This window comes from Pipistrellus kuhlii, unplaced genomic scaffold, assembly GCF_014108245.1.
Source record: "Pipistrellus kuhlii isolate mPipKuh1 unplaced genomic scaffold, mPipKuh1.p scaffold_m20_p_60, whole genome shotgun sequence".
NCBI classification, from domain to species: domain Eukaryota; kingdom Metazoa; phylum Chordata; class Mammalia; order Chiroptera; family Vespertilionidae; genus Pipistrellus; species Pipistrellus kuhlii.
This window is the reverse complement of record NW_023425563.1, coordinates 937354-956434: the sequence shown is the minus strand read 5'-3', so window position 1 is coordinate 956434 and position 19081 is coordinate 937354. Positions and strand designations below refer to the sequence as shown.

General features: G+C 56.6%; 1 protein-coding gene across 1 annotated transcript in view; it reads left to right on the top strand.

Annotated features, from left to right (window-relative positions):
- The first annotated feature begins 1199 nt into the window (after positions 1-1199).
- LOC118708653 (histidine-rich glycoprotein-like) overlaps positions 1200-19081 on the top strand; it is a 62899-nt gene continuing 45017 nt past the window's right edge. The window contains exon 1 of the mRNA XM_036420044.1: positions 1200-1277. Within this exon, the coding sequence (XP_036275937.1) occupies positions 1200-1277 (78 nt within the window). The remainder of the gene's footprint in view (positions 1278-19081) is intronic.

The window sequence follows — 19081 nt, the reverse complement described above, 5'->3', positions numbered from 1 at the left end:
TTTAAGTAACCCTTATCCTGTCAGTGAATTCCAGGGGTGCTGGGCTCATTATTCTCCGGGAGAGAATAGGCATTAAACCCTCAGGGAGTCATTAAGAGATGGCTCTTTCTCTCCGTTTGACCGGAGCGGCAGTTGTAATGTATTTATTCAGGATTTAGAAAATGGAATTCAATTCCAAGTGAAAGCCTGTTCAATTAAGTAATTCCTATTGTATCTTTAGGACAGACGGGCTGACCTGACCGGAGTCCCTGTGCTGGCTAGCAGATGTCACTACCAGGGCAGGCGCTGCTCAACCCCTTAACTGCCCACTTAATCCTGGTGGTGGCATGGAAGGACCAGGTCTGCTGACACCACTGATGCCTTCATGGAATGTCTCCATCCGAGCTGGGTGGGAGGACCCACCGTGGCCTCCGTGCTCTGAGGCACAGTGCCGAGGAGGGGCTGGCTCCCTTTGACACCAGGTGCGGGGGGAGGTAGAGCAGGTGGGAGGGGTCGGCCATCCCCTCTGTGGTCTCTTCTTCTCGGCCCAGAGCCCGAGGTTTCCTGAGGAGACCAGGAGACTTGAAGTCCCTGGGAAAGGCGCGATCTGACGGCTCATGTGCTCTCAGGCCTCGAGGGGCTGCTTCACCGGAGCGCCTCAAGGTTGCTGACCAGAGGACAGACTGTCCCAGCCATTGGGACAGCAAAGTGAAAAGGAGCAGCGATTTAAAAACACAGAGACACCGAGGAGAAAGCACACGTAGCTTTCAGGTTCGGCTGACCGGGCGGTTCCTGCGTTTGTGCACGGCCGGGCAGGCGGTGCGTATATAGGTACTTTGTTGGGACAAACGTCCACAGGCGGCACCTGCGTGGCTCTCACGACACTCTCAGGCCCACATGCAATTTGAAAGTCGACCGAGCACTCTGTGCAGGACTTGAGATGGCGGCCACAGGGCTCTGTCTTCTTCCCCGGGCCGCCGGGTTGTGGGGGCCCAGAGCCCAGAGCGTGATGTCACTTCCAGCCGCAGGAAACGCCTGTGTGGGAGACAGATTGCTCACAGGAGGGAAGGAAGGACGCAGGGCTCGGAGCAAGTGATTCAGAGGTGGCGCTGACATCCAGACGGGAACTGAGGCAGATGCTGGGACACGCGGAGCCCTTGACGAGCAGCAGCCTCGCGAGCTTCGGCACTCGAAGGACGGAGGCAGGTGTGCAGCTCGCAATGTCCCTGCTCCAGAGCTGGCTCACGTACGGTAAACACGTGGACACCGTCATCTCTTCGGAGGGCTGGAAGCAGGTGGTAGGTCTTCTTGAAGACAACAGAGGGGCTGTGAGAGCTTGGGGAGTGGCCTCGGAGCGCTTGGCTCAGCAGGGTGCTGCTTGCCTGAACATGGGTGCAGCTCTTTGCTGATGCGAGAAAACTCCGGAGTTCACATGGAGGGTTATTCCCCTCCAACACGCTGAGGAAGCACAACCCGCACATGGGCTTCGCTGCTGTGACTAATACAGGTTCTCACTTTGCACTTCAAGCAACTTCTGAAAAGCCTGGAGAGGTGCAGGCAGTGCTCCCCCTGGAAGAATGAGGTCATCAGTGGGAAATGAGCGGGAACCCCAAAGGGGTCCCCAGTTCCTGCCGACTGATGGGGAGCTGTTGGGATCCTGTGCAGACTATGATGTGCCATGCCGGGGCGGCGGCTGCTTGCCTGGGTGCGTGTATGGCGAGTTTGTGGGTTTGGGGCTTGCTTCTCTCTGTGTTAGTACATACAACGGGGCCATTCAAGGGAGTGCGCATGCCGTTTAAGAGACATGGCGTCTGGCTTGAATCCCAAACAGGAAACCCAGCTCATTCTAGTCTCCAAGTTTCCTACAAGCCCAGGCCCTCTGCTGCGAGCAGAGCACGCCCCAGCGCCCAGGGTCCCCTCTCGCTCTCATTATCTGGTGCCCTTTGTGCTCCCATTAATGGACTGTAGTTTGTGCCAAAGAAACTCCCAGCAACTCTAGCAGAGGTTCCGCCCGCTCGCTGGCGCCTGAAATGGGCTCGGGTCACGCTGACACTGCTAAGCGGCAGCTGACAGGCCTGTGGCTGCGCTGCTGGGCCTCCGGCAGCACCGAGAGACAGTGCTCGCACTGCGTCCGGGTGAAGTCTCGGCCCAGAGACTGTCTCCACTTGCCAGGTTTCCTTCCGAGGGCTGGCCCGGAGGCTTGATTGGTTGGAACGTCCTCTCACACACCAAAAGGTTGTGGGTTTGATTCCTGGTCAGGGCAACACTTAGGTTGTGGGTTTCATCCTCAGTCGGGGCACATGTGGAGGCAACCGTTCCATGTTTCTCTCTCACATCAATGTTTCTTTCTCTCTCTTCCCCCCTTCCTCTCTCTTAAATCAACAAACATCCTCAGGTGAGGATTAATAATCTACACTAATAAAAGAGAAACAAATTGACCATCATGCCACCATGCCCACCAGCCAATCAGGAGGGAGTATGAAAATGAGAAGGACAAAGATGGCAGTTTCCCAGCTGCTGAGTGGCTGGGTGGGTAGGATGAGAGGGAGGGCGGGAGGCAAAGGGACTATAGGAGCGGCACTCTAGCTGCAGCGAAGACAAGATGACAGACTACGGCTGGAACCTGCAGTGAAGACAAAGAAGGCAGACTCTGGCCACAGACTCCTGCCAGAGTGCAGGCCTGGGTCCCGGGTGCCAGAGGAAAACCAGTTCTGGAAGCCAAGGGAAGGAATCTCTTTGTGCATCGGGCCTTTAGTCTATAAAAAAGCTGAAATGACTGTCCAACTATTTGACCATCCAACTGGGAGCTATGATGTCTACTTACCACCAGGGGGCAGATGCTCAAGGCAGGAGCTGCTGAACTGTGGTAACTCGGCAGCTGGGTTCTCGGGTGATGCACCAGGAACCAGAGAGGAGGGAGCCCTGTTCCAGGGTGCATCACCTGCGAACTGCCCTCTTGCAATCCAGGACCCCTCCGGGGATGGTGGAGAGCCAGCTTAGGGCTCCTCCCACAGGCCAGGCCGAGGGACCCCACCGGTGTGAATCCGTGCACAGGGCCTTTGGTAGCAATAATACAAAATATTTCCCTCCTCAGGAGTAGGAAAGGCAATAATAGCCAAGTATGTAAAGAAGATAAAAGTTGCAATTGGTGCTCCAGGTCTATACCCAGGGGACAGCTTGTTACCATGACCTTGGCCAGTCCAAGGTCACTCACTCACTCCTCCGTTGCTTTACCAACTATATGATTAGACAGTCAAGTGGAGGAGCCGGCGCTGTGTCCGGCTGCCCTTTTCACAGAAAATAAATGCCCCCCCCCCCAAAAAAAAAATCACAGCTTCCCAACCTCAGGGCCCCATGTCGCCCTGGGATTTACATTTAAAATGTTTCCATTACAACCCCCAGAGCATGGTTTCTGCAGAGCTCTTCTTCACACTGACCCACAGCAGCCCCGTTGCTGGAGAAAGCAGGTGGACTTGGTAATGAAAGGAGAGCAGAGAATAGAAGACAGAGACTTTCAAAACACCTTTCCCATTCAGGGGAGATGGCGATTCTGTCTACTTGGTTCAGGTGAAATTCCAGGCACATAGCAAGCATTTTAGAAGAATGAGACATTGATTTTCTCCCGGACGGCACGGAGCCCATGCACTCAGTCTTTATGTCATCTGCTCCGTGAGGTACAGAGAGCCAGCACCGAGGGTGAGCATGTGAGGGCCGGGCACCTGTCTCCTGGCCGAGCCCAGGGAGATGCCCGTCTAGCTGGCCTGTCGGGGGAGGACTGCTCACACATGGGCTCTCAACAGGGTCAAATGTGTAGACGAGTGTAACAGCGAATTGCAGAGCAGACAAACTCCCCTCTCCCCTCCCCGGGGCTCTAGCTAATTCTGAGCACACAGGAAGGTGCCCCAGTGCTGACAAATATTAATTTTCTATGAAAAACCAGGAATCCGGACTTCTAATGGGAAAGGTTCCAAGTCTTAAATATGAGCGGGTCAACTAAAAAGCAAAATGAAATCATAAGCCAAGCAAAGCGACCAGCAGGACACGCAGGCTGACGACCCCGGTCTGTGCTCCTGCTCGGTTCCCAACATCAGGTCGGACACCAATATTGCCTGGAACTCCACTTGTGACAGGTGGTTAGGCTGGGCGCCTGCTATGGACCTCAGCCTTATCCTCACCCAGTTCCCTGTGTTTATTAACACTCTGCTCACCCAGTGCACTGCTGGCTCCTGACCTGCTGTCACCCAAATTGTTATTATCAGCAGCCCAATTTGACAGGTCATCTCTGTCTTGCTCACATTATGATAGCACATACCCCCCCCACCCCCACCCCGCCCCGTTTCGCTGAATTTTATGCACACAAGCTTCAAATGCATTCACACTAAGCAATTTATATAATAGACTGATTGCTTACTGCCCTTTGCAACAATTGCATTTCAAATGTCTCATTCTTTTATTTACTGGTCCAGTCTGCACTCGCTACTTGATGCTAACATTACTTGACTTAACGTTCAATCAATAACTCTGAACTCTCCCACAAATGCCCTAATTTCCTGGCTTTAATTCCAACAGTCATTGGTATTAACTCCCCAATCTAGTGAGGTTACTGCTTCACGGCTCCCAGCGGTTGGGTGAGAGAGACCCATACGAAATGCAGAAGGTAATCAAGCTGGTGTTTTCCGGAGGTCTGTGGCTCTTCTCTCTCTGCTTCTCATTTCTAACCCTTCCATGCGAGCTATTTAATTTATGCACCCGAAAGTAGCCTCCTTTCAAATTCACCTGGGTCGTCATTAAAAAACCACCACACCACGTCCATCCGCACCTGAGTGTGTGCGAAGACCCCGCTCTGAGATGTGGGGGATTCAGGAAACATTGTAAATTTCCCAGGAAGATACATGCTAGGGCTGGGAGCAGGAGAGTGCCCGTGGCCATTGCTTTTTCTCGCAATTTATTTTACAAATAAAAGCTGTGCTCTCTGAGCTGGATATTAACGAGCAGGGTTTGCACTGGGCTGCGAGGTTGCTGGAGTCAGGGAGAAGCTGGCCGGCTGGAAATCGAGGGTGTGATTAAAACGTTTGGGCCCATATCCTCATCCTGCTCAGTGGCTATCTAATGAGGCCGAGGCTGCAGGCCTGGGCTTTGGGAACATGTTGAGGGGATGGCATGCCAGTCCTGTTAAATCGTGGTTCTGTATCTATTTTTTCACTCTTTTCCCCAAATGTAGCAAGCATGATGGTCTTGTTAAAATGGGGTACTTGCTTCTGAATTAAGTCCCAAAAACGAGACCGAGTCAGCACTGTGTCCTGAGACCACACCAATGTCCAGGTGTCCAGGGGCCGCAAAGCTGCTGGCTGCCATCCTCTGGCCACTGCTGCCCATGGGTGTCCTGTCGGTGCGAACCTCATGTCAGAGCTACTGTAAGACCAATTAGACGAATGAGTGAGTTAAACCCTTCAGGCTGTGGGTGGCACCCACTTTGCAAAGTAAGTCGAACTTCTCGTCCGGTGCCAGGGTCTGATGGGTGGGGAGACAAAAGCTCTGCTAGTTTCCGTGACTCTCATTGTTAAAGTCAGAAGCACATTTTGTTGTCGCAAAGGTGAGACGAGAACATCTGGCTTCGTGTGTAGTCCTCAGGCAACACCGTCGTCAGCAAGTCTTAATTAGAATATGCTCTTCTCTGAGCGGAATGAGGAGCAGGTAGCCTTGGGGAGAGCCCCATGACCCCCTTCCTGTATTTCTGATGGGGGCTCCTCAGGCAGGCCTGCCATGCCCTGTCACAAACTGAGCGAGGGGAGCAGTCACATGAGGCAGTGTCTTCCCTGGATCCGCTGCCCTGCCCGGCTCAGGCCGTCCATCTCCAGGAGAGAGGCTCCGGGCTGCTTCAGAGTGCGTGGCTCATGACGATCTCATACGTGTTCCAGTGCGTTACCCCAATATCAGTGTGTCACCTCCTCCCAAAGGAAACTATGCCAGCATGGCGGTCACACCAGTGCCCGGAGGCTGACCAATGTGGGCGGTCAGGGCGGTCCCAGCGAAGGGGCACTCGAGGGCCGCATGCGGGGGAGCCCCACGATGGCTGCGCTCACTTGCTTTGGGAGAATTTAATTCCCAGGGAGGAGAACACGTACTTTCTCTCCCCAGCTATGATTCTGAGATGCTCACTCCTCCACCACGGGCAGAGCGTTCCTGGGGCTCAGGGTCAATTGTGTCTCAAGAAACGCCGTCAGCATGAGAGGCAGCAATGCATGGAGATTCCTGCAGCACCACCCTCATCATGGGATGAGGACCAGCGAGAGCCGGGCTCCATGCGCAGGAGCAGAGAGACCTGCCGAGCGCGTTCAGACAGCACCACGCAGCGTGCCAAGAACGTGGTCCGTCCGCGCAGGGCCACGGGCATGTCAGGGCATGGCGTTAGTGCAGAGATTGGAGTGCGGGGAACAGGGTGCCCTGCTCTGTGGAACCCTAACTTTGTTACAAAGACAAAGGAAGACTGCCTTTATTGTGTGTCTATGTGCATGTTTGTATGTGTGTCTGTGCAGGCATGTGTGTCCGTGTGTGCACACGTGTCTCTCTGTGTGTGCACACACATGTGCACCATTCTCTGCTGTTCTCTCTGCAGACCAGCGATTTTCAACCTGTGAGCTACAAGAATTCTTAACACAGGTAGTACCTGCCCACTGAGCCGGGGCCCCCTCTGTCGTCTTAGATTGTCAGATAAAAAAGTAACCACAGCCATCACAGCAGTAGCCATCCAGTGGGAATGAATCAAAATGATACCTTTTTTCTTTCTCAGACTGGCAGAAATCTGGCATGTTTTTAAAAAAGATGTTTTTATTGATTGCAGGAGGAAGGGAGAGGAAAAGATAGAAACATCAGTGATGGGAGAGAATCATCGATCGGCTGCCTCCTGCACGCCCCACACTGGAGCTCGAGCCCACAACCTGAGCGTGTGCCCTGACTGACCGGGAATTGAACCGTGACTTCCTGGTCCCTAGGTCGACGCTCAATCCCTGAGCCACACTGGCCGGCTGCTGCATTGTCTGCTGTGTGGCAGGATTTCAGCGATTCGTTTATGTGCCACGCGTTGGAAAAGGCTGGCCATCGCTGCTCAGACGGTCCTGGGCCCGGGGCTGACTATCATTCCCCGCAGCACAGCCCCCACAGCGGACATGCATGACTTTGTCAGTTGCGGTCTCCCGTGAGTGGCGGTGGGTCACCTGACAGAAAGTTCCCAGTCCAGCCCTGCCAGGCGGCCATACCCCACCCGGCTCCCCGTGGGGCCGCTGTGGGCTCTTTCTGGAAGGAAGCTGCAGTGTTGGGCTGGACCTTGGGGAATCATGCCCTTATACTCTGGATCCCCCTCTGCAGGCGCAGACCCAACACCAGCAGCGGGGGCAGGGTCCTGAAGGCCCCCTCCCTGAGGACTGCAGTAATAGGGATCCCAAACCCTTAACCATCTCCTCCTGAGAACAACCACTGCCCTTTAGTCACTGTCCTTTCCCAGCTACCCACCAGCACCACCTTAATGAACCGCACACCGCAGCTGGCGGGAGACGCAGTCAGCATCGGGCATGGTGAAGGACAACACGCCCAGCATAGGCCTCACTGCTAAGGGAGCGGCTGGCCTGCAGGTGACTTTAGACGGTGCGCTGTGATATCTCCGGTGTGACATCCGGCGTTTTCCGTCCTCTCCGGTGGGAGGCAGCTCCAACAGAAGGAAACCCACTTGCTGCTCAGACCTGTGAAAGGGCCTGAAGCTGTGCAACCCCGCCTCCGAGCCTGCGCTTGATCTCTGAGTCCCTGGGAACCAGCGCGGAACCGGCTGGGAGCCCAGCTTTTGCCCTGCGAGCGGCTCAGACAGGGACTGGGCCTTCGGGCTGCTGGCCCCGAGCTCACCTTGGGGACAGGCTGGGCGGAGCCAGGAGCCCACTGGGTGCACAGGCACAGGCTGTTTGCCGTGGCAGACAGGTCCTCTCATGGAGGGGCTGGGCGGGGGCCAGAACAGAGGTGTCCCTCTCCCACCCTCCTGGACAGCCGCTACAGCTGGCAGCCCAGGGGAGGAGGCCCGGGGGCGAGGAGGGGAGAAGGGACAGGCTCAGGGGACTCTGTCCTTCCATCTGAGGTGGACTTGGCTGTCCATGGTCTCTTGGCCCCTGTGCCCGTCAGAGTTAAAGGGGGTCCTTGGCTGCCTGCGCACAGCAGGGCGGGCAGCTGTGGGGATGCCAGCAGTGTCTGGAGCCGCACCTTGAGCGGAGGCCTGGATGCCACCAGGGGAGACAGCCTGGCAGAGTTTCAGGCCGAGTGGCCTTGGGCCTGGGGGCTTCCCTCCCGGAGGCGCCCCCTGGGCAGGTCCGGGAACCAGGCCTGGGTGCAGTCCCTGCTGCTAGAGGTGTCTGGGACGTCTGCCATTCCAGGCGGGGTGCTGAAGACCCTGTGGCTCGCTCCCGCCGGAGTGCACTTCCATTAGGCCTTCTCCTGGATGGCGGCACATCACCCACTGGGGCTGGCCGCTCTCCGGTTTCCCTGCCTCGTGGCAGCCAGACTGACGGCATGCAGGCCTGGCAGCCGGCCACTTCCTGCCTCCCATTACAGAGAAACAGCATCTACTGGAAGAGGCTTCATTTCCTCCCGCTCAGGAGGGAGCTTCATGCTGGACCAGAGCGCCCCACGAGCCTCCGCCTTGTTCCAACGGGTCCCAGCGGGTCAGGGCTTCATTAGTCCCCGCTCTGGTCAACCCAGGGCTGGGCCCCTGGGACCAGGCACGCAAGTGCCCGGCCAGCCCGGCCTCCCCACAGACAGGAGCCTGTCTGAGACTTGGATGGGTGGGCCTGAACCCTGCCCCAGGCTTCGGTTAGGAGGCAGAGACAGGGAGAGGTGTGCACTTAGGTGCAGCCGGAAGCCCTTGTTCTGTGTCATGTTCAGAAACAGTAGACAGCTTCGAGAATAAGTGAGCCTGCTGCTAGCAGGAAAGCTGTCCTGTGGACACCACCACTTGCTCACACAGATGGGTGCGTTGGCCGTGTCCCCAGCACGTGGTCCCTGTGGGGCCCCGTGCAGAGCCACACAGGCGCAGAGCACGTCTGGTAGCCACATGCTTCGGACTGGAGAGGGGGTGTGGTGACTCCTGGTTGCTGGGACACCCACAGTCTCAGCCTTGGTGTGGCCTTCACCGTGGAAACATAATTCCAGGTGCAGACGCTGGACAATGAATGACCTGTGTCATCACCCTAGGCCCCCGTTCCTGAAGGGGCTGTGTGCTCCCGCCAGGATGGGGTGGGGCAAGGCGGTGGCAGTGCAGGTGGAGGGCAGACCTGTGCCCTCTGTCACAGGCTGGCTGGGCCGGGGGCAGGGAGTGACCCTCCAGATCGGTTGCGCCCAGGCCGTTCTGGCAGCAGGCGAGGGCTCTGTGCTTCGGGCCTGGGCCAGACAGTGTCTTTTCTTGGCAAACACAGTGGGCAGAGGCCCGAGGACCCTGGAATCTGACAGAATTTTGTGCCAGGGGCTCAGCCCAGGCCTGTGGTCTGTGCTGGGGTCACCTGCATCCCAAGGCAGACCTGCCTTTCTCCCGATTTCCTGCACTCCCGACCGTGACCTTTGGAGTGAGAAGCCAGAGCCCAGAGGCACTGAGGAGAGCCCATTGCTCCCCCACATCTCCCATCGTCCTGTGGATGCCACCAGCGCGGCTGCTGAGGTGCGTTGGGAGGGACCCTGTGCTGCAGGGAGGCAGGACCAGCTCCGCCATCCGGACTGGGAGGGGCCTGCCCACATTGGGGCACACGGAGTGGGGAGGGGATGGCTCTTCGGGGCCCACCATCATGTAGCTTCGGGCAGACACTGCTGCTTTTGTCCAACCAGCCAGTGCCCATTGGTGGGCGGTCAGTGAATGAGGAGTGACTGGGCAGGCGGTGGATGCGGTGCCCCTCGGCCTGCTCGTGGGCCGGCAGAGCCCATCGGAAACCAGGAGCCTCTGCATCCGCCCGCCAGCTCGGCATCTGTGGGAAGGACAGCCCCAGGCAGAGATTAGACCTTGGCAGGTGGCTCTGACTCGGCCACGGGCAGCCCTTTGCTCTGCTCAGGGCTCTTCGGCCGAGGGCTTGGCATGCTGAGTCACCCGTGCACCCTTGGTGTGCTGAGTCACCAGAGAGGGCTGTGCTGTCACTGTTGGGTTTGGGTGTGATGAAGCAGGTCCCAGGGGCCGAGTGCACAGAGGACAGATGGGAGGAGCCAGGCAGGCACTGGAGGGTGGGGAGCAGCCGCCTCAGGGAGGACCTGTGAGGAACTCCTCCCTGCCATGCCTGTTTGCTGCTGCAAAAGGGTGAGCTTACTTCACAGTGGAGGATGGGTAAGACACAGCAGAGCTATTGTTTTGAGGCACATACAATCATTAGTGAGGTCTGGGCTGGGTAATATTATTGCCAGCTTGCTGGGCCATGGGGTGCCCAGCTCTCTGGTCACACGTTACCCTGGGCATCTGCAGGGGGTTCTGGATGAGACTGGCATTTAAGTTGGTGGACGGAGACAAGCAGATTGCCCTCCCCAGCATGGGTGGGCAGTTCCCAATCCACTGGAGGCCTGAATAGAATGAAAGGCCTCCTGCCCCCTGCGAACTCGAGCCACACCACCATCTCTCTGAGGTATCCAGCTTGCCAACTGTAGATCCGGGATTTCTCATCTTCAGAGCCAATTCCTATAACCCCCCCCCCCCCCCCCCCCCCCGCCCTCTCCGTGTACATGCTGCTGCTATCAGATCTGTTCTCTGGAGCACAAGCCCCATGGCAGGAAATCCAATGGTTCATGCACAGGCTGCACCCCAGGCCAGGTCAGTGCTGATGTGTGTGTGTGTGTGTGTGTGTGTGTGTGTGTGTGTGTGTGTGTTGCAAGGAAGGAGTTTGCAGAACCTGGGGGCTGTGAGTCAACCTTGACCTTCATTGGTTACAGTAGGGACACCTCGTCCGCCCACAGCTCCGTGGTTGGGGATCTCTGACGCTCCCATCCCAGCTCAGGTGTGGGAATCTTTGCAGGGTCAGAGCACTGCCCAGGCCACATGTCCTGTGAGGGCAGGGTCTGCCAGGAGCCTGCAGGGACCACCCTCCAGATCGGTCCTCACCCTTTCCTGGGCTGCCTCTGCCCCCCACTTCCAAAGGCATTGCTCTTCCTCAGAAGCTCCAGGCAACTCTGAGCTCCCTCTGCCAGCTCCAGGGCCTCACCAGGCAGCTCTGCCTTTCAAACAAGGACACCTGGGCGCTCTCTGAGGCGAGCAGGGAACAGCAATGCCTCCAAAGCTGTGCTTTCTCACAGGAGTGCAAGACCTCTGGCAATCAAAGGTAGATGAGGGCTGCAAAGGGCACATTGGGGAGCGACGCCACCACGCCCACGGGGAGTTCTGAATTAGTGAGTGTCATTTCCCGGCAGCTCGGTTCCTCCACACTGACCTCCAAAAGGAAGGGCCGCTCCGGGCTACTGATGTAAGCTGGTCAGGAGCCAGGGAAATGGCTCTGCTGGTGGGAGCATCGTCCAGTGCTCCCAAAGGCTGCTGGTCTCCTCCCACTCAGGCAACAGATCAATGCTCCTTTCTCACATTGACACCCTTCCCTCCTTTCCTTCCTCCCTCCCCTCCTTCCTCCCTCCCCTCCTTCCTCCTTTCCCAGGATGGGGATTAAACAAAGAAAAAACAGGTGAGGATCATTTGAGAAGCACACATGGAAAAAAACCACACTTTTGATATTATATACTTTGGAGTCAGTTTTTAATTGTAAAAAGCCATATCCTTTCATAGCATGAACTAAACACGGGTTGGTGAGGTTTATCATCAGCACAGGGTGAGAATGTCTGTCTGGAAGCAGCGTGTGCCCCTGAGCTCCTGTGATCAGATGTGTGGGAAGGTTGGGCTGAATCTCATTTCCCTCAGATCACAGAGTTAGTGTCTAAGCCAGGGCTGCCTCACCACAGATTCCGAAGCAGCGGCGTCGAAACCCATGAGGGTGTCCTGCAAGGAGAGTGTGTATCAGCCAGCCCATTGGCTCCCGTTGCGGCTGTCTGTGTGCTCCAGGCTTACAGGACAAATGGCGGGCGGGGGGGCTGGAGGGGAGAGACACTGGTGGGGGGGTTCCCTTTGCTGAATAAATAGGGAAAGTGTGCAGAGCGCACACATTTATTTTCCCTCAGGCTCACAACCCCCGCTGTGTCTGTGCAGACGGAGACACGTTTCCGTCTTTCTGATTCACAGGCTTGGTGCGCGGCTCCCGTGGCCTCCATGGTCCATCTTTCCTCTGCGAGGCGGCCTGGAGCGCAGTCCCTGTGAGAAGGTCCACAGCGAGTGCTTGCCTGACACAATGGGTATAGTACGTGCTTTAGAAGCGGAAAAGGAAAGAAAAAGCATCCTCCTGAAATAAAGTTTGGGTGTGGAGATAACCACTCCATTCAACATTCAGGACCCGTATCTTATGATTTTTAAGAAATATTGGAAATATTTGCAGCGGCAAGACACCACTAGAGTCGCCTGCGAGATAAACCAGCAGCAAGGCTGTCTTGTTTTTGATTCATTGCACAGAGAGTGTGCATGCGGCCCTATGAATATCACTCAGGGAGTGGAAAATGCAAGAATGGTGAGCTGTGATTATTCTGGGCTAAAACCCCTGCCCAGCTGATCAGTGAACAGACTGATGGCAGGAGGTCCCGCCATGTGACCGCCTCGGGGGCTGGAGGTTTCAGCCGGCTCTGTGGCACAGAGGAGATGGTGATGGGAAAGGCTTCTTGGCTCACAGGTCTTGCTGGCCTCTGGCTGCTAAGCTGCTTCAGGTTGATATGACATGTTGGCACTTGGCAGAGCTTGATAGTAACCCCTGCTGGTTACCTGTTGTTATGCTGATGTTTGTTATGTGGGTGTTGCTTATGCAGGTGTCAGTTATGATGGCATGAGTTATGTGGGTGCTAGTTGTGCTGGTATTAGTTATAAGGGTGTTCATTATGTGGGTGTTAGTTATATGGATATTAGTTATACAGATGTTAGTTACGCATGTGCTCATTATGCAGGTGTTAGTTATGAGGGTATTAGTTATGATGGCATTAGTTATGTGGGAGCTAGTTATGTTGGTGTTAGTTATGTGGTGTTAGTTATGAGGGTATTATGTGGGTGCTAGTTATGTTGGTGTTAGTTATGTGGTGTTAGTTATGAGGGTATTATGTGGGTGCGTATTAGTTATGTGGGTGTTAGTTATGCAGATGTTCGTTATGTGGGTGTTTGTGGGTGTTAGTTATGAGGATGTTAGGTATGAGAGTGTTAGTTATGTGGGTGTTAGTTATGCAGGTGTTAGTTATGTGGGTGTTAGTTATGTGGGTGTTCAGTATGTGGGTGTTGGTTAGGTGGGTGTACCTCACACAGATGTTAATTAGTTAAGTGGGTGTTTCTCAGTACGTTGTGGGGTGCACACAGGTCCCCATGCTGGGCTGCTATTACCCTGTGTCCTCTCTGAGGGTTGGTCACTGGACTCTCCCCACACTGGCATCTACTCTGCTGTAGATCATGGTAAATCATAGTGGAATCAGCCAGATAAACCAACCAGAATGAGTGCGTTTTGCACAAGAATAAAGATTAAAAAACAAGAAAGAAAGCAGGGCTCAGTGCTGCATTTTAGCTGTGTGTCGTGAGCGTGTGAGTGCCGCCCGGGCTGTGAGAGGCGTGTGTCCCCAGGCGCAGAGGACCCTGTGGTTTGTCTCCACACGGGCACACAGCCCTGTCCCTGGACACTTCCAGAAGGGGCTGCACGAGGCACCAAGGAAAAGCTGTCTTAGAAGCTGGGAACCTCGGTCTGACATCAGAGCTCTGAAGTTGGGGTTGGGGCCCACGGAGAGGTGGTCAGGTGCCTGTCCAAGGCGCCCCTGGAGAGTGGGCAGGCTCACCCATGGGAGCAGCTCATTGAAATCCGTTCTAAGGTGCCGTCCTTTCCTCTCCTCCATCTGCCACGTGGGATTCCGATGGCCAGAGTGACAGCCCATGTGACAAGCAGCTGTGTCAGAGCTGATGCGACCCCATGTCTAGGGGTGACCCAGGGCCTCCTGCTCCTCAGAGCCAGGGCGCCAGGGAGCCAGCTCGGCCCAGGGGTGGGAGGGCAGCGTCTGTGAGAAGCGACCCCGAGAGGAGCCTCCTGCACACACATTCGGGTTGTGGTGGTTTATTTCTCTGCTTCCAGCCTTGCCTCTGGCTTCTGACACCACACCTCATGGTCTCTGTGGGCAATGGCACCTGCTTCTCGCAGTGCAGGGGACTCAGCACACAGCACCGTTCCTGAGCCACAGACGGACTCCCAGGCAGCTGATGGAGGCACCAGGAATGACGGAGAACAGCTCGGCTGGAGCCGGCGCAGACCCGGGCGGGGGTCTCCTTTCCTTGGAGGACGAGGCTGTTGCTGTGTTTGGGAGATGAGAGTAAGAAGACAAGACAGCTGAGCCCTCGGTTGCCCCTCTCTGTGGCCTCTGCACCTCACTGAGTCCACCGGGACCGCCTCCTGTGGCGCCATCTGCATCCAGGGGCGGAGGGTGCTGCCTGACTCAGCGCTCTTCCCCACTTCCCTGCCCCTGACCTGGAGCGCGGCTCGGCCACCGTCCAGGCGGATCCCCCGAGTGCCAGGAGCCCAGTGGTCAGAGTCCACCCGTCTATCAGGTTCTAAGAGTCGGAGCGCCTCTGGGTTCTCACTAACACAGCGAGCTCCCTGCATGCACGCGGCTGCTGCGTGACCAGCCTGGATGCTGGCCGGACGCCTCAAGGGGGCCTGGGCCCCAGAGTGCCGTTTGTCAGCTGCCCCCGGGGACTTGGTGAGCAGGAGGAGCAGAGCCCAGTGTGCAGAACTCTCGTCCCGACTGACAGCAGAGGCGCCGCCTCAGAAATAAACCAGGAGACATAAATAAGGGGCAAAGCCCTGACGTGAGGAAGAACACTGTGACATTTAGAGCCAATATGGCGTCAGAAGTAAGTTTTCTATCTCGGCTTCTCACGTGCCCAATAGACTATAGGCCACAACTCAGAGGAGCAAACAAGAGGACAAGGTGCGGGCTCCGTGGAGACAGCGCCCAGGCCTTCCTTCCAGGTCGGTGAATGAAAGAAGATTCTTACAAGGCGGGAGAAAGACAGTTGCCTCTGGAACCAGACGGCTGCGGGCGACCCCTCAGGCGGTGCGATGCCTGCCGGAGGCTCCGGGTCTCCCTCCCTGGTGAGCTGTCTGCCGCCCACCAGAGCAGAGCTCAGGGCCTCTGTGTCCGGCCACACGGCCTCTGCTCCGGGCTGCAAAGCAAACACCCGATGGAGGGCGTCAGCAGGGCCCTCCTTGGCGGCCGAGGGCCCAGGGCCCTGCGGTGACCAATGCCGGTGCCCAGCTGGGGGAGGAGGGAGCAAGGCAGGGTGCACAGGAGAGATGAGTCTGGATGTGTCAGTGAGTGCTTCCGGGTGAGTTTCTCACAGCCCACAGCCCCCGCCTTATCCCTCTGCAACCCGCCCTGTCTGGTTAACTCAGACGGTGTGTCTGCCGCCTGTATCGCTGGCCTTGGGGCGCAGTCGGAGGGGTCAGCACGGGGACGGACCGCCGCCTTCCACGGACAGAGGCACCTTCACAGATAAGCCAGGGCAGGTGCAGGGCCTCGCCCACACCCAAAGCCTGAGCACAGCCACCTCCTTCCCTGGAGCAGCCCTGGCTTCCCTGCAGCTGGAGGCTGCCTCTGCAGGACACGGCGGGACTGGCGATGGCCAGCCAGGAGCAGCCGGTGGTCATGGGCTGCCACTCAGAGCTGCTCCTGCCACACGGGTCCGCCTGTGAGAAAGGCAGCTTTGGGGGGTGGCACTCCTCCTCCCCCTCCCTGCCCGAGCCCGAGCGGTGAGCCTGGCTGCTGCCTGCGTCGGCCGGGCCCTCGGAGGTGAGGACGGCAGTTTATCACCGCTGCACGGCTGCGCTCCTTGGAGGCAGGGACACCAGGCGTTTCCTCAGCAGACACATTAAGGACACAGATGCGGTGGAGTTCTGTGTCTCCGATGAACTCTGCTGGGTTGTTCCTTAGGCTTGAATCTGTGCCTGCTGATAGTCACAGCGAATCCAACTTCTGTGCCCAAAACTAAAAGGGACAGAAAGGCCAATGGCTCCCACATGCTAAGTACAGGGAAGGGGTGGGGCTGTTCAGGGGACGGGGACACACACGCGCGCACACGCACACACACGTACACGTACACACACACCTCCATGCACACATGTGCACACGTGCACACACACCCACTGGTATACTTAGCACTTGGGCACAGGCTGGCTTGCTTCCCCTCACCCCCACGCATACATTAATGATGCAGGATGGCATGACAGGCACGGTGCGGACCTCCTGCACTAGAGGGCAACACAGCCCCAGCCTAAGAGCCTCGCTTTTTGGTGACGGGAGCGTTTAGTCAGATGCTGTGGGTTTTGCAATGAGCACCCATGAATCACGCAGGTGTGAGGTAGGTGGGATGCACACACACACACTGGTATACTTAGCATTTGGGCACAGGCTGGTCTGGGTGCACCCTGTTTCTATCGGGGTGCCTTCGTCCAAGAGCAGAGGCTTTCCTGGGGCACCATCCCCCGTGCCTGCTGCTCCAGAAGAGAATGCCCACTGAGACCCACAGGCAGGCCTACAGGTCACCAAGCCACCGCGGCCCAGAACTGGCGCCTGCGGCCTCCGGACAGGCTGGCTTTCTGAACATTGCCCGGTTCTGTCACTTCCTTCTGTGCCTCCTGCTTGGGAGGGTCATGGGGGGGTGGCTGCAGGGGTTGAGGGGGGCTGCTCTTTCCGGGCTGTTCTCTGGTCACCTTCAGGTTGTGAGAGGTGGCGTTCACATTCATCTCTGCCCGGAAGCCCCTGGCTTGTCCACCAGGACCATTCTCGCTCAGCTAATTCAGCTCTGGACAAGCCGCCTCGGTCAGCCAAAGGGTTGAGGGTTCAGGCCTTCTCCCCAGGTCTGCGCAGGAGGGAGACGCTTTGCAAACCTGAGAAACTGCTGCACAGACTCAGCCCTGGAAACTGATGGCACAAACCTGCCTTTCACCCCCCCCGCCCCCCAAGTTAAACCATCACCGCCATTCAAGCCGAACACAGCTGCTGCTGCCTGCCACGGCGGGGAGTCTGGGGGCAGCGCCTCAGCCACGGCGCATGCCGGACTGGTGTCTTCAGAGGAGAAGCCGGACACTAAATGGCTGACGCCCATTTCCAGTTTTGCCCCGGAATCAGCTGAGCCTCCCGCTGAGACGCTGAGACGGTGCAGCTCCCAGGATGTGTCGGCGGGCGGCAGAGGGTGAGGACACACTCACAGTTTTTCATTTCGCGGCCAGCAGCCTTTGGGCATTGTGTCCAGAGGTGTTTTCGGTGTGACCTTGGTGTTGGGGTTTCCAGGCCTCAGTCATCAGCAGCCTGGGGCCTCCTGGGGCCCCCCACCTTCTCCATTCTGGCTCTGAGGCCCCCACACCTCCCCCCACCATGGCCCAGCGAGGGCTGCAGGCGCACAGGGGTCCTCTGGCGGCCCCTCCCCCTCCTACTCGCTGGGGGAGGACATGGCCTGTGGTGCTGCGAGGGCTTCAGTTTCCCCTGACATGCAGCTCACCCTCTGAAGCAGAACCAAAGGAAAGGACTGAGCCAGGGCCCTGCCCTCACACACATAAACACTGAGCACAACCGTTCCACAGTGCGGGATGCCGTCGCGTGGTTCACAGACTTAATGAAACAAGGCAATCTAATGCTAATTCCGGTCAACCGCCCCCACGTTCCTGCCTCTGAGCTGGTGCTCCTCACTCTCCTATTAGCCGGGAAAACACTGGACAGTCAGACAAGGAGGATGGAGATGTGTCTACACACAACCGAGCTGTGCTTATGGACCAAGGACAAACATGGTTTTGTAGTGCCCTGGCTGGCAGCTCAGTGTTGGCCTGGGCACCGAAGGGTTGCAGGTTTGATTCCTGGTCAAGGGCACGTACCTCGGTTTCAGGTTTGTTCCCTGATCCTGGTAGGGGTGTGTGTGGGAGGCAACCAGTCAATGTGTCTCTTGCACATTGATGTTTCTCTCTCTCCCTCTCTCCTCTCTCTTCTGCTCTGTTTGAAATGCAATGGAAAATATCTCCTTAGGTGAGGATTAACAAAAAAGAAAGATTTGTAGCAAAAAAATTGCATGAACATTTGACTACGCCCAACATTTGTGAGGTGTGTGTGTGTCTCGCATTTTATAATTTATGTAAAATATATTAATTGGGAATGGGAACCTTTAATTTGTTCATATATCTGTGCATGCACATGTGTATGTGTTTTTGCATGTGTATATGCATATGTGTGTACATGTGGATATGTATGTGCTTGTAAACAGTGGCTGCAGACTGGACTTTCCACATTGAAAACTAACAAAAAAATGTGACAAATCCTGCCTTGACCAGGAGCTTCCCTCGCCAACTCTAAGACCCATTAACGTGAGGAAGACACAGGCTGCACAGAGGACATCTTTGAAGATTCGGTATTTATCACAGAAATGTAACTGCTCTGGTACCTACAAGAGAGTGTGAAATCGTTAATTCAATTCTCCGCACTCCACGTCTCTGAAGTGACAAGGCCGCCTGGCCTCAGCGCCAAGGGAAGCGCTGTGCGCACTGCCAGTTGCCTCTGACCTCCGGCTGCTGCCTGGGAGCCTGCAGCGGGCACTCCCCTGTGGACACAGCAGTGGCCGGAGCGTGGTGTCCCCAGGCCGGGAGGAGGGCTTAGCAGGTAGAGCCAAAGCCCGGCTCCCCCAGCACCAAGGCACAGACCTGCCACCTGGCGAAAGAGATCCTGGGACAAGCCGGCTGTTCCCGGAGACTGAACAGGACAGCTGCTCACTGCACTTTGTTTAAAACACCGCTGCCGCCACCACCACCAGCTCCGAAAATAGGACCCTCCCAGGCATTTCTTCTCTACCAAGACTCTTGCAAAGATTTGGCGCAGAAAAATCCTCAGTACGTGGGGTAAATATTTAAGCAAAACTGAGCTGTGATGCTGCCATTTGGGCTTCTAAGCACAGAATGACTTACCTTCTCTGGAACCTCGAGTGCCTGGAAGGCAGGGGCTCAGCCATGTG